At 37.4% G+C, this 27,023-nt stretch overlaps 1 protein-coding gene across 1 annotated transcript in view; it reads right to left on the bottom strand.

Annotated features, from left to right (window-relative positions):
- Positions 1–1,773: 1,773 nt before the first annotated feature.
- Positions 1,774–27,023, bottom strand: part of GARNL3 (GTPase activating Rap/RanGAP domain-like 3) — a 45,996-nt gene continuing 20,746 nt past the window's right edge. The window contains exons 13-29 of the mRNA XM_010566896.1: positions 25,772–25,817; positions 21,216–21,322; positions 20,247–20,362; positions 19,350–19,454; positions 16,860–16,934; positions 16,035–16,146; positions 15,221–15,319; positions 11,387–11,503; positions 10,521–10,693; positions 10,057–10,215; positions 7,973–8,039; positions 5,844–5,951; positions 5,282–5,400; positions 4,732–4,867; positions 3,434–3,643; positions 3,009–3,120; positions 1,774–2,286 (exon numbers count right to left, since the gene is read on the bottom strand). Of these exons, the coding sequence (XP_010565198.1) occupies positions 2,130–2,286; positions 3,009–3,120; positions 3,434–3,643; positions 4,732–4,867; positions 5,282–5,400; positions 5,844–5,951; positions 7,973–8,039; positions 10,057–10,215; positions 10,521–10,693; positions 11,387–11,503; positions 15,221–15,319; positions 16,035–16,146; positions 16,860–16,934; positions 19,350–19,454; positions 20,247–20,362; positions 21,216–21,322; positions 25,772–25,817 (2,018 nt within the window). The 3' untranslated portion in view covers positions 1,774–2,129. The remainder of the gene's footprint in view (positions 2,287–3,008; positions 3,121–3,433; positions 3,644–4,731; positions 4,868–5,281; positions 5,401–5,843; positions 5,952–7,972; positions 8,040–10,056; positions 10,216–10,520; positions 10,694–11,386; positions 11,504–15,220; positions 15,320–16,034; positions 16,147–16,859; positions 16,935–19,349; positions 19,455–20,246; positions 20,363–21,215; positions 21,323–25,771; positions 25,818–27,023) is intronic.

The following is a 27,023-nucleotide window of genomic DNA, read 5'->3' as shown; positions in this document are numbered from 1 at the left end:
TTAAAATCTCCATATATTGCTTCAACTGCTATCGAACTATGGTTTAGTCATGTTAAATCACACTAGAATAGCACAGGTGAACATCTGCAGTATATTTCAAATCTGATATCCTAACACTGCAAAGTTTCCAGTTAAAACTGTATTCTAACTAAAGCCCCAGTTTTGCAACACCCTGGTACAGTCTTCTAAAACACCCACGTAACAGAAATTAAATACTACATCAATAAATCCATTTATGGAAAAAGGTGATGCTTTTGCTTTCTAAAAATAGCTAAGTGCAAGCCATGCTCCCTAAAATGGATTCTGTAAGTCCACAGAAGTGTTTACAACTTCCAGGAGAATAAGCACCACATGATACTTTCAGATTGATTTTTTTTAAACCTTAGCTGCCCAGATAAATAGGACAGTGTAAATTAACACAATCTCTGGAAATAACATTCTCAAAAAGAATTACAAGCTCTTGCAAAGATTTTGAGCTGGCACTTCCTTTTTAGATGCTTATTAAGGTTCACCCCACACATCTATGAGTGCAAAAATACTAAAATAATAGCAGCCACTGGTTAATACTGCTTCTGCTCCTAGATTAATTACTGTTGAAAATATTGCTTCTTTCCTTGATCAGCCACTCCACCTGAGAGTAAGAAATGATCCTTCCAGACAAGGCCTTGCATATTTTCTTAAGTGGAGCAATTAAGCCATTACATACAATAATCTGGGCAAAAAATACTTTGCAAAAACAGTTTTACATTCAGACAGACCGAAGCAAAAGGCACAAATCTCCAGATGGTCATGCTTGGACAGAAAGTGAAATCATGACACATGAATGGTATTCCAAAATAAAATCAAGGGTACAGAGCATTTCTACATACAGAACAAGAAATACTTGCTAATAAAGCTAAAATCTTCATATATAAAGAGCCTGGAAGCATCACACTTTCATGAAAAAAAACCAAAACCCAACAAATCCCAAAAAACCCAAACAACAACAAAAAAAACCAAACCAAACAAAACCCTTTCAAAATCCTGTTTAAAATTGATTTTTGGCACAGAGGAAAGGGTTAAAAAAATAATCAAGCTTTAAACATGAAACCCTGTCCTTTAACATAACAAAAGATCTAAGATGACTATTTAATCATAGAAAACTAGCTTCTTAGCAGTGGAATTTCAGTCTGGATCCAGTTAGAAAAATATGATTATCTGGAATAATGACTTACACTGTTGGTGCAAGAGCAGACAACAGCTAATTCTGATGCCTGCATAGGAATCTTTGTGTAGTCAGAAAGAAAATCAGGGGTTGGCTCTTCTGCCTGTAATGAGAAAATCTGTAGGTGCACTACAATAACAGTTTTCCAGTAGATGGAAAAATACAGTTGGTTTTGTTTTAGTTTTTTATTTATTTATTTCCAATTCTTAAGGAATATTTTGAAAGTTTGTGTTTTCTGTAAAAAGTCTCTCTGCTCAAGGATTCTTAATGTCAAAACAGTTTTCAAGTTTCTCTAAAAAATGTGCATGGACAGGCCAGAGCAAAGAAAGCAGCATCTTCACATCTTACCTGATATTTATAGAACATCCTTGATTCTTCAGTGAACATACCATAGCTGCATCATTTCAAGGACAGACTACACTGTTTGGAAAGACCTTGCCTGCAAGCCTTTTTTTTGTTGTTGTTTTGTTTTGTTTGTTTTTTTAAAGACTGAAAAACCAAAAGGAGCAATTGATGTTATAAAATTCCTCTTCCCACATGACAGACTGTTCTAGAACAACTCATGATAGTAATAACAGTGATTAACTTAGCTGAATGTCATTCAGGTACCTCACATTTTAAGAAGCTCAGAACAAGTAATACTTTTTATTTACTTCTGTTTCAGCCTAAATCTCTCATTGATTACCTACTGTTAGAATGCCACAAAAAGTAATGGTTCATTAACTGAGAAAAGAAAACATACCTATGTCAAAGATACAAGCATCATCAAATCAGGCTGAGCTAGCCAGAACAATATGGGTTCTATAAAGATTAATCACCAATACTTCCAGCCACATTTTACCACTAGAAGCAGTGTTTGTGACATTCCCATAGAGCTCATGGAGTTGTAAGAAAATGTGAAGGAAGAAAGGTTTTAAGACTGTCTTCACTTCAAGTCAATGATGTCTTCATCATATAAAGAAATCAGCTGAAATGGATAGCTAGATGGTGAGCTCTCCTCCCTGTTTGCTAAAGTATCAGGATCTGAACTAGTAGAAAGATGACGTCCTTCAGAATAGCTTTCAAAAGAGCCTGAGATTATCCTGCAAAGAGGAAGACAAAAGTTACTAAAAAAATGCACAGATCAGAGCAAGTAGGATCAATGGCTATTTCTAGATTCAATCAAGTTATCCTGAAGACAGAGACAGACCATTAAAACTGAGTTTCTCTCTGTTTTTACTCTACTGAAAATCATTAATAAGCAATGTTAATGAAGCCCCCAGCCCAAATATTTTCCAAATAGTGAAACAAATCAAACATGGTTTTACATTGCAGCAGATTTTTTGTTTGTTTTGTTAATCTCAGTCTACTGTATCTTGGCTGAATTCTGCCACTACTCTACACAAACACAGTGAAAACGAGAATGGCAGTGGGGTCGTAAGCAGAGCCAAACAGACAAATGCTATGGTGTTTCTTCACAAAATTTATTCTGGAAATAGCAACACAAGAGCATATGAAGAAAACAGCAAGCAAGCCTGCACAGTGCAGATCTAGTAGTCCAAATCCTAATGACAGGCTCAACTGCAGCAGGTACCCACAAAATCCCATTTAGTCTTGCTTTGCCCATTAACTTGTCTGTAGCAAAAAGTATAATTGTTTCAGTACTTACAGTATTTAGATACTCCAACAAACACATTAGCATGAAATTCATATTGGTGTACAAAGGTCTCAGTCAGCCCCATGCCAAATGAGATAAGCATGAACAATGAATTCTGAAAACATTTACAGTCTAACTTAGGTTCTTTTCTAAAGCCAGTATATTTACCTGTCACTACTAGTTGATCTTACTGCTCCCTGCTTGGGGTCTGACTGTCTTCGAGGAACCTTTTTTTGCTTCTGTGCACTTTCTGTCTTGGGTATAGGCTCATCCAAGAGGCCTCAATAAAGGAAGAAAAGACTTAATCCTCTCAACAGAAAATAAAGCATTCATGAAAATGTTAATGTATCTGTCACTGGTTTCCATTATTAACTAAATAGTTTCCACCTGACTTAGAATATGGTCACCTTATATGTGATCAGACACTGGCTAGACTATTTGCAAATAATATTTTCTCGCAGTTTCATTTGTTTGTTTATACTACTTATTTATGAATACTGGTTGCACGTTACAAATCTGACTGTGATGGTCCAAAGATTAGAAATTATATACTTAGCAATTGATATGTACACCAAAGAACGAGGAGAGTTTACCCAGCAATTCTTTACGTGTTCTGCTTGCAATTTCTTTAATTTCCATACGAGATAAAGATAGCGAGTGAGTAACTGGAAGAGAGGCAATGCCACTGGATGTTGTAGTAGTAATAACTTTGGGAGCCAAAGGTGACTTTAGAGGTCGTTCAATGCTTCGCCCAACTAGATTACTGAGAGGAATTTTGTACAGGTTTTTGCATGGAACTTCACCTGAAACACAAAAGGAAAAAACAATGTTACACTTTCACAATAGTATCTGTTTTTAATACTTCCAAACAAAAAGTTATACTTGTGCTGGGTGCTTTTTAACCCAAATAAAGAAGATCTTTCTTGCCCCAGAGATCTTTCAATATAAACAGGCTAGGAGGAGGAAGAAATACAACCACATTGTGCAGACTTGCAATTTGACTTAGAGAGAAAAAGATTGACTCTTGTTGATGTGATGAATCAGCAGTGGAACTAGAAGTAAATTTACATGTCCTGAGGCTGGTATTCTGACTATTACACCATGACTCTGCACTCTGTGCAATATTCCCCATGTATTTTAATATGTTGCAAGTATATTGGAGCCTAGATTCCAAGTTGTTTAAATTATGGCTCCTCTTCTTAGGTGACATAAAATACCACGTGTTTTCCTAACTCCTAGAAAGAAACCCACAACTTACCATCAATAGCACTGCCTTTTAAAAACTGAAATTATGATTCCTTTCTCCTTTCCCCTTCTGCCAACAGTGCAGCAGCAGATTTAAGTGAAGAAGATATACATACATCTTGCATTATCTAGTGGATGTTCCCTTGTTTCTCCATTATTGTTCCCCTACAGACTGATTGTTCACAGATCATGTTACAGTAAATTGACTATGCAAACTCTTTCGAGGCTAGAACTACTTCTTACTTTTGGTTCGCAAAAGAGCTTTAACCATCCAGTGATAGTTTAGCTTTTCTTAAATGAAAGGAATGGTGTACGTGCAATCTCAAGTTTTCCCACAATTTTATACCTGTTTTCGCATTATTAGTCTTGGCCATATTGCCAAAGATTCATCAAGCTACTGAAGCTTAATTCCTTCCCTCCTACAGAAATGATTTCTTTAAAACAGTGCTACCATGCATTCAAAAGAGATACCATGGGGCAAAAGCTCAGCCAGGTGCTTCATATCTGTGGATAAACAGAAAATCTCTATCTTCCAGACCCTCAACTAGGTACTCAATTTCATCTTACTAAAGATCAGCTGCACTAAGATGTGATAGCTGTTGGAATGATCAGAGATCATTATTCAAGCTGCCTGGAAACATGTTACCTTCTACAGAAGAAAGAGGACATTCTGGCATGTCATAAGCTGTCGGCGTTTGAGGAGAACTCCTTGAACTCATTTCCTTAGAGCTGCTGTCAGATGATCCACTTACTGCAGCAGTAGCTTTAAAATAAATATCTGACTGAAATGACAAATAACTCATCATTAGTACAGCGAGACTTTCTTAACCATCTTCTGAGTAAGAACTCAAATGTTTTTCCACTACGTTCTATTACCACTATTGCTGTATTGCTGCTAAGTCAGCTAGGGTTGGTCATGGAAAGGTTATCCCACTCTAAGTGGAAGAAACATCTGTGATGTTGAGGATAGCTTTGCCCATAAACAGTCAAATATCTCAGATTTGCATTACTGTTAGCAATAAACAACAGTGATATCAATTCTGATTCGCTTTGTACTTGATATAAACTAAGAGCACACAGATGAACATTTACCACAGATCAAGTAGTACATGTTTAAGTTTTGGTTTGTTTGTTTTTTGTGAATTAGATCCCAACATATCACAGAAATAGTCAAATATGATTTTCCTGTGTCTTACCCTTGATGCCACAAGTTGAAGCTCAGGTACAACTGCTGTGTGGACTAAGTTCCCATTCACCACTAATCGGATCTCAATGGAATCAGTAGTGAAGGCAAGGATATAAGGGAAAGCACAGACTGCAATGAAACGAAAATTATTTGGCAAGGAAAAATGGTTAATGTAAATGTTTCTTGGATGCTCCATGAAAACTGTTCTCGAGTATCTGACCTCTTCTGGCATCTCCCTTTCCTATGGAAAGGGTTGTCTAGCATACTGATGGACATTAAGCTACATCAAGCCTGAAGAAAACTTCACTCTCCGTGCCTGGCAGAACATAGACTGAATGGAAAATTAAACACAGAGAAAAGAGAAAGGAAAAAAAAGGTTCAGCAAAGGAAGAACTTGGCACCCAGGCTCCACTTTTTTAAATTATCATATGCGGAAACTTAGCTAAAGTGGCATGATGAATGCCACATACTCATTCCTAGCACACATACATAGTACTTCCACTAACAGCCAAGCGCAAGCCTAAATGGTAATGAAAAAAACAGCCATCTAGTAAAAACAGACATTTTCTTACCAACAGCATAAGGAACTTGATTCCAGCTGAAGTGGAAGTCATAAGCCGATGGCTGGATCAGTGGAGAACCTCCATTGAAAGGATATACCTTTCTGTATTGGCAAACATCTGTAACAAAAAAGAAAAAAGAAGCATCCATCACCTTACACTGCAAGTGACAAACACTAACTTAATAAGCAGATTTTGCAGAAGTGTGGGCATTATATACATAATCAAGCGTTTATGTAGAAGTCCCTCTATATTTAAACAGATAAGGGAAATGTGCTTCCTCTGTGAACACAGCACTTGAAAGATGAAAATAAAAGATCTACATTTTAATAAGTTGTCATATTTCACAAAGTAAGTATTACTCTGTTTCAACAGTTATCAGTTCCTTACCGTGTCTATGGATAGAGGAATAGGCAAGAAAAATTCAGAAAGCAGTGTCAGGAGAACTGTACCTCTCTGCCCTTCAAGCACCCATATGCTGCCGTTTACATTCTTTGAAGACTGTTATACACACAGGATATTACAGACACCAAGATTTCATTAATCACATACCTTTTGAACCTACTTCTTAGCTGCTGTAAGTCCAATGATTCTGAAATTAACAGTCCTCCTACAAGTCAGACATGAATGCTGGCTTATACAGCTTCTCACTGGCAATGCAATTCTGAATTTTTAATTTGATAGATCTAGATAATGGGGAACTTTACCTTTTACTACAAGCTGACTTTTCTTTAAACACATGCACTAGTGCTGATCAAACATCTATTAAAGTTCAGGACTTGAGAAGTTGTATCAGCAAACAAGAAAGCTTAAAGATGAGATGCAATTGCAATCATCTTTTTTTCTTGACAAGCTCATATGAGTGCACTGGGGGCTCCACGTAAACATTTATGACCCTCTCAAATACATGCTGCTTCCAGCTCTTTTCTATTTTTTAGGCAAAATTCTGGGTTTTTTTTCCCTGTAATTGATGTTCTTAGACTGAATCAAAGTTTATATCCAGAAATGTATTACAGGTATTTTGCTAAATACAAACTTAGGACACTGCCAAATCCTGTGTTTTCAGATTTGTTCTATGATGATCCTTTCAGAATTATAAAACTCTCTAAAGCACAAATGTAGGTTTCCCTGTGACGCTGTCCTAGAAATAGGAATTCAAGGTGCTGCAGGCCTGTGCAGCACCTTTATTGTAATTTTCAGATCAGCTAAGTTTGTTAGCTTTGGCTCAGCAATGGGTCTACTAAAGGGGAATTGATTCTGTGCAGAAATATAGGTGGGAATTCACTACGCTCTGCCAGATAGCTTTTTAGTTCTGAAGCAGTGCTAAATGAACCAGAACCAGGTCGGATGTGGCAAGCAACCAGAACCAATAAGGCCTCACAGAGCATAGAAAGATACAGTTTAGAGACACTTAAAACTTGCTCCGTGGTACCAAAATGATAGCTAGTGCTGAAACACAGGAGTATTTATCCTGTCTCCATCAATGTTCACTTTGAAGAGGCAAACAGGACACGCCTTCTGCAACAGAGAAAGCTGTGCCTTGTCCTTCAGCACTGCCTAAAAAGGCTGCTTCATGCCAAGATCTTCTATTTCCATGAGGATCAGAAGAAAAAGTACCTGTGTGCTACAGAGAAGAACATATGTGTGTTATATCCAAGGCTGTTTTATAAAAGGAGATTGAGAGAATTACAATGAAATAATGCAACAGTGCCAAGAAGCAGGTGGAAGAAAAAGCACAAAGACAGAATGGGACAGCACACAGAGGAAAAAGGCGTGAAATGCTAAATTGTACATGTCTTGAAAACACCTAGTCAGTGTGTAACTACCTAAAGAATGAGCTAGATCTGAAGAAATAGGACTTTTTTGAGTAAGATGGTAACATCTATAAATTTATAGATACACATCTATATCCCTGAAATAAAACCCCACCAGCCAGTATGTCTAAATTCAACATACCCTGCAATAAAATACTTCAGTTTCTAGTCTTTCTAATACACATTTAAATTCAAAAGAACATGTATTGAAAAACTGCCCATGAAACACTGAACTTTATGTTAAAATACAGATCTAGACTCCAGTGAAAAAGGAATTACATATGCAGATTGAGGTATTACCATTTTCAGTCTTCCCTAAATACTTACAGTTATAACACAACAGTAGGCCAGCTTCACCATCTTCATATACATCAATAGCTGCAACAAAATTAACCTGTAATGATAATGGGCAAGGGTAATGAACAGGCAGAGGATACTGAGGTTATTACAACCAGGTTTTGACTAACAAGCAATACAATCAGTTGGGGGAGTGCACAACTACAGATTTAAAAAAAAATAAATTAATTAATTTTTCAAATGCAGCCTCTTTGTGATTAATTTTCAGGATGCTCTCAGGACAGAAATAAATTTCTTTTGTATTCAGTTGTGTACAGTAGTGAATATTCAATACCACATCAACCGTATAAAGCAATAAAAACTTACAAAACTTCTTTGGCAATATGATTTTTGGGAAATGGGTGATTTCAGGACAGCTGTGAATCAACATGATATGCTAAAAATAACAATTCTTTTCAAAAAGTGAAATCCAAAAAGCTCCATTGCACATCATGACTAGCAGAAAGATCAGATGCACCAATTACTGGTTCAAAACCACTAACAATTACAGAAGTCGGTAGGGATGTACTTAAGGATTACTAATAGGCTGAATTTAGAAACTTGAGAACCAATGCTGGATAAACCACAGTATTTTTTACATAGCATAGGCTACATAAATTCTTGTATTTCAACTCCGTATTTGTCTTTTACAGTTAGATTAAAAAACCCAAACCAGCCACAAAAAGTAGGGTATCTGCTCAGGAAATGAGACCTTATTAGTGAAATACATAGGGTTACATTAGACAAATGCTTCCCAGACAACAATATTTACTAGTTGGGCAAGGAGAGGGGCTGGAGACTGATTCCATCAACAGCAGTTCTTTGACTTTCCTTTGTACAATAAGCTAGATGTTCACCTCTTGATTCAAGATTACTGTACAGGTCAAGAACTGTTAAACAGACCTCGAAGTTTCTATATCTATACCAAATGCATCTTGACCCAACCTTTGTAGTGACTGAAAGCCACTTCTGCTCTGTTATGCATGGAAATAATTTTGTGTCCCATCTCAACATCAGAAAAATCACTGGCTCAGCTCTTATTAATTGTCTGCTTTGTTGTGTTCTCAAAGAAAATAAGGATTCCTGGGGAGAAGAGGAACAGGGAGAATGGGTTGTGGTGGTAGTGTACTTCTCCATCCCCATTCTTTACTTGTAGCTCCTCCCCATCCAGATTAAGACAGATTTCCAGTGCTGTGGAGAAGTTTACACTGTTATCACCCATGCTACGAGTACCAAACCTCTTCATCATCAGACCTGAATAAAAATACAGGTGATTTAAAAAGAAAATAACCTATCAACAAGAACCATCAAAGGAAAAGAGTAGTCCCTTATCTAATTATGAGGAAGAGAGTCAGTGAAAAACAACAAAAAAAGATTAACTGTGCAAAATCTTCCTTTTTTTTTTTTCCCCAACTAAAGCTGTATGTCCACAACCATATTTAGAAACAATTAAAATTATCTCATTTTCAGAGATGCTGAAGATCATGATCTTCCCAGCAGCAGGAAATACTGGAGCTCTTTTCTGAAAATCATGACATTTGCTTACATCCCAACCCTATGTCTTAGTTAGAAAGATTCAGTTAATTTACTAGTTGACTAGGCAGCAGTTTCTTAAATAGAACTAAAAGCTACCTGTAAATATTTTAGCCTTAATACATGCAAATAGGCAAATCTGAATGAAATACTGGTGTCCAACAACTGAAGTTATTTTGCTGCTATTTCTTAAAACAATAAAACACCGAGACCACAAAGAAATAGCAAAAAGCAAAATATTAACTAAGAAAAGAGAAAAACGAATTTATGCTGACAGCGATATTCCAGAGCCTGAAACACAGGCTCCTTCCTAACATATCATACCTTATAACTACCTCTCTTGGGAGTGATTATTATTGTGTATCCCAAAAGGAACAAATATCTCAGAGTGCCCTAAAGCAGGGGTTATAGAAGTGAAAAGCAAGACACATGAGGATCTCCAAAAATTACACTCCCAGGAGGTCAGCACAGGATGCTGAGTCTGCAAGAAATTGCATTCAGTGCGGTTCTGCAAGAAAATAGTTTCAATGATGAAAACTTACCTTGTTTGTTTCAACATGATGCAATCTATAGGACTCCCCAGTACTCTCATTAACTAAATCAAACTGATGCCGATAGGCTACACAGATCATATTGTCACTGTCTCCAGTAGGTCCATCCACTAGTGTCATAACCACTGGAGGGTCAGAAAGGCATATTTCCTATAATGTAAATAATAGAATTATTCTCTTTTTCAAGCTCCTACCGTGGGTGCTGAAGGTACTCCATGAATTTAAAGGAATGTGCTCTAAGCACAGAAACATGATAAAGAACAAGCAGAAACTTAACTAAAAAAGTCTGAAAGATTTCTTTGGCATATATATGATGGAACTCCATCATACGGCTTCTCACTGTTATTTGTCTGAAGGTTCAGGAAGATAAAAATGCATGCTCTTTGTCTTCCCCTCCCTCCCCAGCTGAGTGCTGCCCAGTCTGTTAAGGTAATTAGTGATTAGATTACACATACCCGGATGTACTGGAACTCCTCTACTGGAGATTCAGATGATGATAGCAGAGAGCTGCTGGTTAAAATGTTGCGTGGATTATGTTTCTTTGTGACGAGAAGTAGTTTGTTCCGAATAGCCACAACAATCCTCAGTTCACTGCCATGGTGAGTATTAATGGCATACAAATGGCAGCCTGAGGAAATAATGCTCTAGATTGTAAGTGTTTGGGATAGGGTCTGGTTTTTTTGTTCTGTATTTGTATGATGATTAGTACAACGGGGCTCTGATGCTTGACTTAGCACCACAGAATTACAAACCTTGCAACAGGATAACATTAGCTTCTAGAAAAAAACAAAAAGCTATGACTCTTGAAATCTATTTTTCCCCTTACGCCTCTTGCACGACTAAATACTTGGATTTTCATTATTCTGCAGGTTCCAACTTTCCAATGCAGCTTGCTTCTGAAGACCAGAAAATGTTTATGTCTACTAAAATAATCACCAACACCCGCACTAATCTAAGTACTACTATTTAAGGGAGGTTTGCCAGTGTTCCTCCACCTTAAAACGCCCTTCATTTCAGTCTCACATCCCTGCATAATTCTTCTCATACCCCTCAATCCTGAAAGCAACATACCTATTTTTCTCTAGAGCTTTTCATCAGCAGTGATTGCCAAGTAACATGGTATTTTTACAAAGTTCTAAAATGTCATGCTGGACTATACCAGACTTAGTTTCACACATAAGTTTAACAAAGTTTGAATCGACTGTCCAGAGAAAAAAATAAAGGCGAACACCTACAACTGCCTCAAGGGAGCTAATAAGCCTCTGGCAACTACAGGCAACATACCACAGTGCATGTTTCTAACACAGGATAATAAAATTACCTTTTGTTCTCTCCAGTTTATTTTCTCTGCAGTCGTATTTGCTTCTTATCATTTGCTTTGTTTCTATACGTTTTTGGACAGCACTGAGCCTGAAGACAAGGAGACGAGAGTCTTTTCCTGAAGGATGAAGAGCACCAGTTAAACAAGTTAAAAAAAGATAGAGGTAGTTTGAAATTAATACTTCCAAAGAGAAACAAAGCATACTGCTTCTCTGGGGATGAGCTTCGACATCATACAAGACTGCTTATGAACTCTCTAAGCTTTACAATTCTAGTAACCAACTCCTTCAGTTCAGCAGCTGTTTCCCATCAGGTGGTGCTGCAGCAAAGAATGATATAGGTGCTTCAGAACAGGGAAATGTACACTATTTCACAAATTTACAAAATTTCACAAGCTAGCGAAATATCTACTACTATATAGTAGTAGATATTATAGTATATTGTATATAATATATATTTACATATTTTTTTATATATATATATTATAATGTATATTCTCTGAAACCATCCTTGCTCATGGTACTTGACCAGCTAACATCTTCCACGCAAGATGCAATAATTTTGGGCCTGGCTAGCGATGTTCACCTGACAGTGACATGGCAAAATCTGAGCTAGACAGCTGCAGAGGCAACAGAATGGGCCTCTTTAGCAATCTGTAATCCAAAATTTTCTCAGTAAATGAGTGACTTTTGATAGCATCCCACAGGACTAGGGAAATCAATACAAAAACAAATAGGAGGCTCCGATTTCACTTCAAAAAGGCATAAGGCAGTGTCAGTATTAGAAATATGACACGTGGTGAACATTGCATCATGAGAGTTTTCTGTTAACTACTAGTCCTGTCATCAACCTTTGCAATAACTGCTTACGATTGCTTATGACTACACAATATCTGCTCAGAAGGTCTCTCAGCTTGTTGCCAACTCTCAGAAAGTGCAAATTATAATCCCATGCCCAAAACTGGACGGCTGTGGTTGCTGCCTAGCAACTAATTGATCATTTCTGTCAAGCTAAAGTCCCTAACAATTCTGTTCCATCTTTGTTTGGGAAAGGAATCAAGAGTGGCTCTCAAATTCATGGAACATTTTAATGCTATTAAATGAGAAATGTAATCAAGGACTTGCATGTTCACCCACTGTTTTACAACTAATGCACAACTCTTGGTGCTGCATGTGAGTGTTTTCAAACACCACCACATATATGAAAACCTACACATGACCAAACACCTTAAAATGCTCTTCCATTTCTACCAACTTTGATTTTAAGCTAAAGCAGCTATTGACACAACCTGAAGGAAGGCCATCTTTCCTATCTAGAATGAGCTATAATTCTTATGACTACCATCACTTGCACTGAGATTGGAGATAGTTTTTAGTGCAGCCATTCAAGACAGAAAAAAGTTTATTCTAAATTTATTAGAATTTTCTCCTAGATTCTGCCTCTGATTAAGTAGTTGGTCCTCCAGTGGTAACTGTAGTGTTCAGTCTTCATACCTGAGCTACTATTTCAGCCAGGTATTTTACAAACATTCTTGGTGACGCAGACAATTCTGGAATGCTACAGCTGTGTACCCACAGCAAAACTCAAGAACTTCTTCTGGCCAATCTGAACATCGGCATTCTTCAAATCAAGAAATGCTTGTAAACAGGCAGCCATAGCGGGGAGCAAGTATTGCTACCTAAATTAAGCACTGTTATTTTTGGAGGTTATGCCAAACTTGAAAAGACCTTTTATGCTTCCATCAAACATGCCATATTTACCTCTGTGAAGATGCTATGTGTGTGCAGCAGAGAATAACACATATGATAACTTCCTTCCCAGGCAGGCATTTCACTATGAAGACAGAACAATGACCACTGCCTTCACTGAAATTGGTTTGATATGCTTTTAGAAAGGAATTGGGGTTTAAATCCCCATATGCTGTGAGATGTGCACCCCACAGGTTGACAGCACTCATGCCTTTCAGCAGACATAAATCTTCACCTTTCCTTGTCGTTTAAAATAGCTCTGGCTTTTTGACCAGTGTGTCCTCTAGGATACATCACTCCTCTTTCACAATACTAGTTCTTTTGCAGATGTTCCCAACAACCCCACTGTGGTGTTAGATTTATCTGTGGCTGCCTATAAAAGTGACTATCATCTGAGCTTTTTTAGTTTTTCTTAACCTCCTACAGACTTGATTCTTCCAAGCAAAGCAGCTCTTCCCCCCCCTCACCCTCGTGTCTAGGCATTTCACAAAATAAAGCTGGAACAAAAAACCAAAGTGTGTTTGGAGGACAAAATAGATCCATTTTTGTGCCTTGCCTCTCATTACTAGGACAAATTTAACCAGCAAATGTCCCAAACAACCCCACTGTAGTGTTAGATTTAACTGTGTCTCCATTAGAACAGAGGCCATTGCCACCAAAGCAATTTGTGCTGCTGTCATTGATACCTGCTGTATTGGTGTCTTCTTCAACACCTTCTCTTGGAATGCTGATGTGAAAAAGCTCTTGCTGATAGTTAAGCTTAAAAAGTTAACCTTGTAACACATAACATTTTATCCTAAAAACCCACAAAGTCTTTGAACCCAGTTTATGAGTGTGCTTCTGCTCATCTAACTCATTATTCTCTCATTTTTGCTGCTGAAGTGTGGTCTGAAAATGAAAGGCAATATGGTATGCAAATACAAAACAGGAGGCCAGAATTCTACTGAGTATGAAAGAACTTTCTCCTAAATGTTTCAGAAACCATCCATACGAAGAGTTAAAAATATCTGCAATTTTTTACATGAGTAAGACTTCATCAGACTGTTTGAAGTGTCATGAATTGATGCCAGTAATACCTAGTTCTATTACCTCAAAATGCCTGCTTACATCTCTCTCTTCAGGTTTAAACAAACAGTACAATGTTTTGACAATTAAATGTAATTATCTTTTCTAGAAGCTTCACAAACCAAGCTTCAGATACAACCACACTTTTCAGATCTTGAGAAATGTCACCCACCCTCCAGGTGTCTTGAGACAGAACTGCAAATGGCTCTCAGGTAGTTTGAGCCAGTTCTGTAAGGTCCCAGGATGAATTTCATCAGGTGCAGCCAAATTGGGCAATTCCCAATGATACAAAAGGAACCATGTTTTACCTTAAGATTGTGTAAATGTAACTTCCACCAATACTGAGCAAACAGACTTAACGTGGTAAAAAAAACCAATAAAACAATCATATTCATAATTCTTTTCTCTGTGTTACACATACAGATCATGTTCTTGCTTTGTGTATGTTCACTTTGTGAAATTCAACCACAGACTATTGGGTAAAAAGTATCTCATTGAAAAAGTGCACAGTTTATGCACATTTAATGCTTCCAAATGAGGCTAAAAAGAAAACATTCTCTGTCCAAACAACACTTAAGTCATTAAACATTTTATACCAGAACCTTCAAGAAAATACATTCTATAGCACTAGGATGTGGTGACAGTTAACAGAATAAATACCAGTAAAACACATTTGGTAAAAAAGTGACAGCGTAAGTAATTTCCCCCATATTTTTGCACAACTGAATAAACATATAATTCAGTCAAGGAGATTTCCAAATACTGTCGAGTTCCTACAGTGGCTGAAGAAAGACCATATGACCAGTTTCAGGCTTGCCTTGAAGGAAATATGAATGAGCATTTAGAGATCCCCCCCCCCCCCCAGCCTTTTAGAAAATAACAGCAGTTGCTGTATGTGCTCCCTTATTCTAAATGAGGTATCTAATATACTTGCCACTGATACACATGATTGTCTCATGAGACGTACATACCCAGCACCAGCCACATTCATATGAGAATCAAAGAACAGGGACCCCTCCTACCTTTGTCTGTTCGGGCAATCAAAAGATCCAGAGCTTCCAACACATGCATCTGCTTTATTTGGAGAGTTTTATCAAATACTTGCACCGATGGTTGACCATCTAAAAAAGAAACAAACATATTTATCCAAAATCCTGCTAAAATTTCCTAATCACCTGTTTTGACCTACTTCTTTCTTGTAATAAAAGCCTCGTTTTTTTTCTTGTGATAACAAAAAAAAGCTGCACAAAGCTGCTACGTATAACACAGCATCATAGCCAATATTTCCTCACAGGAGAGTCTTATCATTGCCATGGATCACAGTGTGCAGCTGAAGCCTGAAAGGGACCTTACTTTGGAAAGTTTGAGAATTATCACCGAAAACTAACTTCATTCCCTCAGTCCCGCTGGCCTTATGTGGCACACAGAAGATATGGGCTCAATATCATTGCTATGGAAGAAGCAGGCTTTCATTGTCTAGCTTTTGGCTTCATGCTCACTATCATCAAGGGCTAAGAAATCCAGATAAGCCATTTAAACACTCCTTGAGCTCGGATGTGACTTCATAAGTCTTTTCCGATGATCAAGAAGACAACATCTGAAATAACAAAACATTCAGAAATTTGCATTAACATTGGCTCCCCAATATGGCTTAATTCTGGTGCAGAGAGAATTTTTGCAACTAGATTATGTAAACATTATAAATTCACTTGGACTGGTAACTATCCCTGTAGGTGAAGACCTACCAACACCTGAACAGAGCTTATGAATATACATCTTCAAGAAAATGGTCAGATACATAAAAATTGACACAAAAACACTGGATCATTTACTAACCATCTATTAACAAGATGCCAGCATCTGTAGAAACCAGCAAGGACTGGCCCCAAGAATCTGCACAGACAACCTCATGAGGAAAATTACTGCAGAAAGATTGAGATTCCCAAGGCTATGAAGTAACATAAGGGATACATATTAAGTATGCTAAGAAATACAAATCATACAGACACAGAATGAGATGGACAATGGCAACTAAAAACATGTAAATGCTTTTGGCAGCATACATTTCCAAAAATTTTTAAATTTGAAATATCAAAATTTAGTTAATTGTCTTGCAGAGGAAATACTCTCTGTATTAATTGGGTTTGGACACTAGTAAGTATAAGACACATTCCTGTAACACTGGAATTAAAACACACACAGCTGATACTCAGTGCAACCCTGGAAATACTCAGTACGTACTTTACTTAAAAAAACCCAAAACACTATAGACTTAAAACGTGTGTACCACCATGCATATGCAATTTGCTTACAAAATCTGGTACTACAGGAAATAAAAACACAACTTAATTTTGTTTTAAACTTGATGCAGAAGTTAAAATAAAAGATGGTTGCGTATGGAAGATGGCTTTTTCATCAAATATTCTCAGATATAAAAATATCCACACTTGCTTTAACTTCAGAAATGCTTCTGCCTCCAGGCTCATCTTTTATTAATTTGATATTGGCTGTAGAATCACTTTGACACTATACATTTCATCTTTGCTGCTACAGGATCTAATTACAAAAGTAAATAAATAGCATGCAGCACTGATATGCAATGTCATACTCGATAGCATTTAATTTTTTCATAACTCTTCTCAGACAGATGGGTTCACTCACCTCCTTTTTACAAAAGCTTGTGGTTGCCAAGTTAGCCGTGGCATCCCCTTTCACCGTGGTTTTCAATTTCAATGCCTAATACAAACAGATGTTTTATTTAAATTAAGTTTTCGTCAGCAATACCCAAGCTAAAGTCTATAAAGAAAGGACAATTTAGGACAACAAAGTAAGTCCAGTTTGGAATTCCTATCACATTTTAAGTAACGAGGAAAGAAGTGGAATTCTGTATATCCTGAACAAAGACTGTATGAATCACTAGAGGGCTGCTAGGCATCTTCTCAGCCAAAACATATGTTGGTTGGGTTTTTGGGCGTTTTTTGTTTGTTTGTTAAATGGAAACTCAAAATCAGAAAAGAAGCGTCAAACATCGTAACAGAGAAAAGCCTCCACCCCAAATCATACAAGCTAGTCATCTACACAATTCATTCTGTAAGCTAGCTGGATAGAGGATCCTTTTATCAATTATAGAAGCTCACCTTTCATTTGCAAAACTTCATAACAAACCTCTAAGTCAAACTATATATACATTGCCAGGGCTGCCAAGGACACATGGTCACAGTATCGCAAATTCTTCAACTAAAAGTAACTCAAAGCGAGCTGATTTTGAAAGGGCTAAGAACTCTAGAGAAACACCATATAAACATAGTTTTAGCAAGATACACAGTAAGTCTGTTTAAGGTATCACATATACCTTCATTGCTAACCTTTACAGCAGCGTTCCTGTAAAGCTATGACACATGGAATTGTCACAGCATTCTTTAATGCAAAGTTTAGAAATTACCTAAACCAATTTTACTGCCCTGAAGTTTGCCTACTATCACGCATGGTCTCTGTGAAGTGGCAGTAATCAGCTGCGTGCACCATTTGCACATTTGCATTAAGCATGGCTGTCAGCTTACAGAGATGCACAAAATACTTCATTGCATTAACTTTTTAACTTCATCCCACCAGTCAGCTGAGATCACCTTGACAATAAATAAATGATTTAAATATACTGCTGAGCCAGTCATCAGTGAGTTTTGTTTACCGTCTAAAAACGCAACTGAATATAACTAAGGAGACAGACACATTCATAGAGTTTGGCAAGAATGATTAAGAGCTACTTGGAAGGCAAGTTAAAATGTGTTCAAGCCTACAGTTTGTAACTTAGAGGAAAGTTCTTTTAGGGAAGGGAAAGATTTAAATGTGAAAAGAACCTTCAAAAAAATACAAACAAACAGGTATCTATGAATTTTTAACCCACATATAGGTTTCCCTTCGATGAAGGCCACGCCAGGGATGGAAGTCTTGTTTAAATGGGTCCCAAACAGATTGTAACATGAGTATCTGTATCAGAGTTTAACTTAGGGGAGGTGAAGGGGATCAAGCTTATAGGCTTCTATACTTTCAATAATCATGTTTTCCTTCAACTTCTGTAAAGTAGTTAGTAAACTTGGGGAACCTGCCTAGAGTGACTAGTTATTTCAAGGTGGTTGGGGAAAAGGTGGGCAAAGCACAGAGGAGCAGACTTTGCAGCCCTGCCAATGCAGGCTCTAACAGCCCTGAGATTCTTTTGCACCAGCTCTCAACCACCTGGCTCCATTCTGGCTACCTTTAACCGGACCTGGAACTTCTCAAACTCTTCCACTCTTTAGCTTACTAACTCAGATAAAAAAATGAGATGGAAGGGAGGAGGCTGGGGTTTTGCTGGTGGTGTGTTTTTTGTTTTTTTGTTTAATTTCATTTTTTTCTGTTTTGGTTTCCTGCTCTGTTAACTCCTGCTGAGTTAAATCAGCTCAGAAAAGAGGTATTCTTAAGATAAGCAGCAGAACCGTGTCACCAGTCTACGATCAAGAAGAGACAAGCGGGAAGGGACAGGGGAACTGATGAGCATACACACTGTCTTTCTTCCTGCTGCAATGAACTATCAGATCAAACCAGACTATCTAAATCATCAGGAAGTTTTACTCCTCATGGAATCAATAAGCCCACAGAAATTGAAGTCAGCATCTGGTATGTTCAAAGATGTGTGGCAACCTCTGATTTAGCAGAAAGACTGTCAAAACTTCTTCCTGGCTGAAGTAGGGTAAATAATTTGTAAGAAATTCAATCTTAATAAGACATATACAGGAAATCCATGAAAGATTAGTTTTTCTAAAGCACAGAAAAAGACAGAGCACTCTTCTGCTTGGAGACAGAAAGCATCTGCTGCACGAAGTAAGGAAGGACCTTTTAGGTTTGATCCTAAGGGGTGATTTTTCCAACATTCCTTTAGCTTATGTATTTTATAAATATTTGTAATTGTGTTGTGTACCTCAGGTGTTACAGATAAATAATTCTACTCATATTTTACCTTAAGGTAGCTTAAACTAACAGAATACTACAAAACTATTTCTGACCACAGAGATCTGCATTAAGTCCTGACGTAACTCTGCAAGCTAATCAAATTCTAACAAAAGGGGTGACGCAGTCTTTGTAAACATAGGTGCGTGCCTCCTAAATTGATCCTACCTGACCAAGTCGGACAAACTCTGCTTGCCGAGCTTCTTCTTTCTTCCGTGTTGATTTTGGGGACTCTGGTAACACATCGCTGAAGGACCTTCTATTGAGCATGTTCTAAAACAGAAAACATTTCTTTTTTAAATTGAACCAAAAGTTTTCATAATCTTTCAATCCGAGTTAACTTAATGTGATATCATTTAAATTTGGGGTTTTTTTTCCTGTAGCGATGAATCTAACTGTATAGCTTCTCAGAGAACAGAAACTGCAACTCTGCCAGTCCTTGAGTGCTTTACTTCTCAACTTGTCATAGTTTATCACTGTTATGTTCTACACAATCATAGCAAAGACCACAGATATGAATATATGGACAAAAACCTTTAAGCAGACCTATTTAGCTAAGAGAAATAAACAGTGGGAAAAAATATAGCACCTTGCTAATTTTAGAAGTATTGAACTTCTTTTTAGTTATTTAAGAATCACCTTAAGAATAAGTCTTCATCACCTAAAATGAAGTTATCTCATTGTTACCCAAGGGTAAAAATGATCCAAATTTACACATAATGGAATAAGTAATTACAGGTTTTATGGTGACAAGACTAATACCTGTATTTGCAAAGCCTAAATTTCATATTCCCTTGCTGCAGTTAAGTTTATACAAAGTATGACATTGTTATGCTTCTCCTCACACCTGGTTTAAACAAATGCATGAAGAGTCCTATCCTGAAAGGACTGTCTGTAAACTTTCATATAACTGTAAAACAAGTTATATGACAATTGGTATTTAGCCTAGTGTATGTAACTCAGTGCTTATTAGGATTACAGTCTTCTAAAGCAACGGAACATTCAATCTACTAGTGAGAACAGGAGAGCACGTGAGGTATGCAGAGACTTCTGACTTACATTTACCTTGTGTAGATCAGGCATCAGGTCTTGGTATAAAGAGCGGATCAGCATGTCTAGAGTGCGTTGACGTTTCTGAGAAAATGTTGGGGTTTCCAAGGTGGCTTTTTCCCCATTTATTACTAAAATATTATGGAAAAGAAGATACATTACCTAAATGAACTTTGACAACTTCCACCAACTCTAGACTGCCTCTGTACAAAAATACCTGTTTTCCCCTTAGTAATTTAGAGTTGCCTCCTTTTTGCACATTTTTTAGTGAATAATGATCCCTTAAGCTTAAAAGAAAAAAATTACTAATAGGAGAATTCTTCAAGGCATCCCAATAACCTCCTAACTAATTAAAAAAAAAAACAAAAACAAACTGCTAATCAATTTAAGTACTAAACCAATTTAAATATGCAAAATGAGTTATCAGTCAAGTTCCTGTCAGGTAAGCATCTAACTGTAATAATCACGATCAGTTCTCAAACATTTCTTTCTTGCTGATTTAGAAGGGCAAGTAAGAGTCAACGAAAACTGAAACTGAATCATTACAGAATTAAAAAGTTCTTAAAGGTGCTGAAAGGCACCTATGCAGCACGCATTCAGAAAAGCTTATATTTTCAGGTTTTCAGAGCTGCTAACCTAACACCTTCTATTACTAAATATGGAAAAGCACTATAAATTCTTTCAGCTCTCCAATTCCTTTAAGAAAATGCAAAGCTAAATATGGCTGCATATTCTGCAAAAATAAAAGTCAGTTTGTATCTAGTAGCCCAAGAAGCATAATTGAATAGAAATTCAGATTTTTGTTCATCTGACTGAAACAGTTTCATGGAACTGACATCCCACTTATGCTACAGATTTGAAAAAAAGTTCTATACGGAACAGCAGCATACACAAGAAAATGTGTTTACATTTTAAACATCGTTAATTTCAATATATTAAAGCACTTATTAAAAAGTGTTTCTAGCAAAAGAATAACTCACTTACATTTCACTAACACAAAATCCCTGAATTCCTGGTGATTTGTAAACACAGGTGGGGAGGGAAGGGGAGGCCCAAAGAGAGGAACACTTTCTTCGGAAAATATTTTCAGCCTATTGAAAGAACAAATCTTTATCTATACTGAAAGTCACATTCAAAACCCACCATTTTTATAGACACTGTTTCAAAACTGAAGAACGAACTGGAAACTGTTATCTGGGTATGTCTTAGGTAAGAACCTCCCACGGGTCTAACAAAAACCATTCCCTTGGAATTATTCACTAGAGCAAAATTCTGCTTCCTTTACACAAACTAACACTGGGACACTAACAATTACAACAGAATTTTGCAATTCCACTTGTAGAACAATGCTTTTAGTGGCACTAGCAAAATCTAGTCCTTTCAAAAAAGCTGTAACAGAACAGATCTTTGCCTGCAAAATATGTTCTCCTTATAGATTTCCACCTTACCTATGCATTTACCACATGCCTGAAATATTAGATTTGTTCTGAATAACAATGGCTTACTGCAGCTGAATCTGTATCTCGGGAACAGCAAATTCATTTCACTGAGGAAGAAAGAGTCAGAATGACTTCCATGACAGCTGGACCTGCTGAGTTCTTTTGATCCATAAGGAATCCAGCATAGCAAAAATTAATGGCAGGTACAAAAACTGTGCATACAACATGCTCAGCAAGCCATAGCTTCTTTAAGGTAAGTAATCATTCCTCAGTATTTCAAGTGACAGTCTGCACAATGTTCTTCACTGTAAGATAGCAGTCAGACAAAGATCTTCCAAGCAGTATGTGCAGCTGACACAGGTCACAGCAAGTTAAATGGTAAAATTATAGATTCAACCCATCTCTACTGTTATATAAACCAGTCAGAATTCACTTGCTCAAAAAAACAGCAGTGATTGACTGGTATCGAGCCAAATGGATTCTAATGGATTCATCTGTTCTTTTTTCATGCAAGCTTAGAAACTGTGCATACAATCTGAAATGCAGTATTACATTTGCATAAACATTGATCACGTTAATACTGTTTTCACAGATTCAAGACACAGTTTCAGAGATGCCCTATGTTTATCTTATTCCATCCAGGAAAAAATAATAATTTATCACTACATAGGGAGTGAAACATTTCTTGGCTAAAGCAGAATGAGTTAAGATGGGTAAAACCACAACAAAACTGACCAAAACAATAGACTTCTTGAGTGACATAAAATATAAAGTAATTCTGAGCAGAAATTCAGTGTCAGACCTCACAGTGGCATTGCATATGAAACAAGGACAATTTGTCTCAAAAGCCTAGAGTATCCCTGGTTTATTTTGACTGAAATTTTGGCCACTTGGAAGACCGTTTTCACACAAAAAACCCCCCCAAAACCCCAGAAAGAACAAGAGTCCTGTGCGTGCCTAAGGTGAAGAGACAGAAAGAAATGTAATTAGGCCAAGCTGAAATATACAGTAACGTGTTAAGCCTGTCATACAGGGTAAGAATACTGTGTGATATGCACTATGGGAAGATGTGTTAAGACTGGCAGAATGAAGCAACTAAGGAATAAGACAGACTGATCTAGTAAAAGCAGTCAGTTATTCAGAGTGAGAGACAAATTTATCTTATTTACTGCTACTCATTTTTTTCCCAAATAAACAGCAATGTAGAAAGTATTTGCCATGGCTAGCCGATCTACTGACTATTAGCTTACAATTAGGACAACATTCACTTCTTAAAGGCTAATGAGGGATGCATGCCCAGGTTTCTGTCCCAAAACAAGAGGAAAAGAAGGAAAGAAGTAACTGAGCTTTCACTGCACATCATAATCATGAACATGTTTTGTGCCTCTCACAAACTTGGGAATGCTGAAAAGCAGAATCTATGAGGACAATCGATTGAAAAAAAAAAAATGCAAGAAGGTGCTCACAAAATCTTTGAGCAAAATAAAACTACTCCTTTTTTTAACTAGGCCACAGACATTTTCCAAAACAAACTTTAGCTACAAATGGGGGGGCGGGGGGAAATAACCCACATATGTAAACTGAAGTATCATGCTGTTGGATTCTTCTCTGGAGCTAGATTTAATGGCATGCTGGAGAAACATAGTAATACAGATTTCTCTTATCTTATTGAATCAAGATTTAAATTTCTTAGCTATATTGAAAAAGAAAGTTACTTCTCGTGAAAAATTCTTTTGACATGTATTTGTCCATATATATGTGTGTGTATATATATATACACACACATATATATGGACATGCCTGTGGATATACATGCACCTCAAGCACCCAAGTTTGTAGACTTTCGACTCCTGCACCTATGTGTCATACTTGCTTTGCCTCATCTCATACTCCACATCAAGAGCAACAACGATGGTGTGAACCCTCTCCTCCAGCATGCCCCAAAATAAAGACTCCCAAATACTAAGGGACTCAAAGAACAAGGTAAGATAGGGGAAAGCATACATCATTATCAGCAAGCCCTCTTGAAGAAATCCAGTTAATGTTAGTCCATTTTCTTCTTCCCTTCGCATTCTTGTGCATTTCCACATTTGCACTGCAGATGATTTCAAGTAACATTCGTAAATGAGTAGGTGAAGTTGCAGTTGCACAAAAAGCACCAAACTCTTACTGCTAACAATTGAGTTTTGGAGCTAGGCAAGAAGGCTTAGTTAGTCCTGTATCTTTGAGATACAAAAAGTTCCAGTAACCTATATTGCAGCAAGAAGAACAGATTCTTAGATGATTGGGAAGACTGGAAGTTTTTTACACTTTGTAGGCTGAGCAAAGCAAGCCAGAATTTACATACGTTGGAATGGTTGGAACCACATGACTGGATCCGAGCAACAGCTTCTGAAACCATGGACTACAGCTGGTATCAGTGATCTGTATTGTGCATTGAGGGAGAGGCTGTAAGAATGCCTTCTACACTTGTACTGTATTTCTTAGCTGTCAAAGTGATATGGCTTGTTCAAAACTAAAAAAACCACTAGTGCCAGGTGATGAGTGCCAGGGATATTGCTGGTGTCTTCCACAATCAGCCCAAGTCCTCAGAGTTATGGAACTGTAAAGGAAGGAGGAAGCAAAACTAATCTACCTAAGGACCCTGTGTTCCTGGAAGCCATTTCCAAGTTCAGTTTCTTTCTTTCCACTACAACCTAACTAGCAGTTCACCTCAAAGGAGCAGACCCAATGCTGTCAACCTTCAGCTTCGTCCTGCAAATGTGGGGTAGAATGATTTGCAAAGAGTTTAAAATTTTGCTAAATGATAACTCATGTCATGCAGGCTCACACAGCCATTAGAAATTTGCACTCAAAGCCTAACACATTGACCTCACCCTTCCATCTTGCAAAGTTTTTATCTTTGAGTGTTGTAGACATACATATACACACACAGATTCCAGTCTGAGGCATAATTTTAGTTTCATGCCCTGAAGTTTCCTTTCTAGTGCTGCATAAACCAAACATTTTGGTTTCCCAGTATAAATTCTTTAGCTGTAAGAGACTTCAGCATCTGAGCTGGCAGCGATTTCAAACCTAACCAATCCTCTCAGGCACATACCCCAAACAGAATGCAATTCTCCCATTTCTTTTTGACCTAGTCTAAGCAGTAAATGGCTCAGCATACTTTAAATAGAAGAGGGATCACTGAAGATATTGCTAGTACTTTGTAAAGGAGAAATAACAGTGTCAAGTCTACGTGCTATACTAAGAACTGCAGCACACAGTGGTAGCTAAACGGTGGCTCTTTTATTTCTCTTTACCACTTATTTGGTTCAAGCCCAAGTTGAATCCCTCCCATGGGTTTGGACTATGACATCCCCCTGCCGCTCTGCTTTTGCAAGACTGACAGGTGTCTCTGGCATCTCACCATTACCTCAAGACAATAGTTGGGCTTAACAATTTGGTTAAAGCCACTTTGTTTATTAAAGCCTAGGCACGAAGCTGCAGAAATGCTTGCTTTTCAGATTCTGGTGAGACCTAATGGACTCAGACTTGGACAGCATATGCCTCCAGTGTGAGGGTCCCAGGGCTAACTGAAAAACAGATGAAGAACACATGATTTACCAGCAAAATTCCACTAGGTTTTAAGTATGTGAAGTCCAATTGTACAAGTACTCTGTTAAGATCCCCAAAAATGAGCTAGTTTGCTTAGCTACAACTGAACCTAGACCTGTAAGGATCCACAGTCCCTGACCATCACAACATCACATCTAATTAACTTTCATCACACATGTAGTTCACTGTGTCATTGATCTCACCAGGTCAGAATGTTCCAGGCATATCTTCCATCATTTTGTTACATTTCATCTAAAAAGTAGTTTTGTTTTGCCCCCTTAGCTTATGCCTGTTCCAGAATTTCAGTTTTCTGACGGTTAGAAACATGCAACTTATTCATAGCCAGTTTACAGCCATCTGCATCCAGGTCCATATTGCTCTTCAATTTCTTAAGTTCATTTGGCTTCCTGGCATACAGACAGGTGGAAAATACAAAATGTTTTCCTGTTATCTCTAAACCATCAGAAATTCAGTGTGAAGTTATTTGTTACAATCAGCACCTACCTGTAACTATCATTCTGCTTATTATATCTCACTAAGGCAAAAATATCTGCCATGCAGTTAAGGAAGTTAATCCAGTACTAATGAAGCTCACATGTATTTTAATATACTTTTTTTTTTTTTTTTACTGCAGCAGATCGCAGATTTAATAAAGGTAAAATATATTAATCAATGTAAATATATAAAATATTCTAGACTATACACATATTACCATTTATAAAGGAGGTCCCATACAAATTTTATTGTGTTTGATCAGCAGTTTTAAAAATTGAGCTAGTACCACAAATACAGACTTCTTGCTGTTACATGAAGCATAAAATGTGCTATATAGTGTGTTTTGTGTGTGTTTGATAGACTTACGATTAAAAATTCTTTCAGTTGATAAAAAAAGTACTGATTTTGAACTTTGCTTATATCAAAACTTCCATTGAAGGAAAGATTCCAATGAAATAATTTAGCTAACAATTGTAAGAAAATAAAGAGGAGGATTTAAAGTGCAAGTACACAAAAATGTATTACCAGTCTTTATCCATAACTTCGGGCAAATCTGGGCAAAAATCAGAGAAATCCTTATAGTTGCCTTGCAAGATATTTTTATGGAATCAGAGGCTTCTTGCTTTGAAATATTTCCTTAACACTGTCTCTTAAGTTTTCTGTCCTTATAAACAGGGTCAAGGAAAGTCTAAGTCTGAATAACTTTATTGGCTGTATGGGTTTGTTCCAGGTAGAACGAAGAGACCTTTGCCAATAGCTGTGATCAGCACTACTGGAGACTGCACAATAAAAATGACTTACGATGGGATTCAATTACTTCAACGTAAGCATCCAGTGCTATTTAAGATGCTTGAGAGTATGTTGCCTAGTCTCCAGCTGCTATTCCAAGAGGGGCACAGATCTCCTGTAGGCGCCGAGTCATATCTGCCAGACCTGTGCAGACATCTCAGATGTGCTGGGACATCTAACTTGGTACTGGATGCCTTTATTTGGGTAACTCGATCCTACCTACAGATGAATCATGGAAAACCCTTATAGTAGCTATCATTGCTGTACAGGAAAGCACAGTGGTATACCTGTACGCTAATTTTTCCCATGGTAGAAGTAACAAAAAAGGGGTGCTATGGCATGTAAGAAAGTGAGTACAAAGCACTAGTACAGATTCAGTGAGCTTTGAGATTTACCACATCTGACAGATCAGTGTCAACCCACCAGTTTTCTTGCAGACACCTTTATCCCTGGCTAGGTCAACTGAAAACAT

Source organism: Haliaeetus leucocephalus, unplaced genomic scaffold (assembly GCF_000737465.1).
Source record: "Haliaeetus leucocephalus isolate CR32 unplaced genomic scaffold, Haliaeetus_leucocephalus-4.0 Scaffold219, whole genome shotgun sequence".
Lineage (NCBI taxonomy): Eukaryota > Metazoa > Chordata > Aves > Accipitriformes > Accipitridae > Haliaeetus > Haliaeetus leucocephalus.
This window is presented reverse-complemented; position numbering and strand designations above follow the sequence as displayed.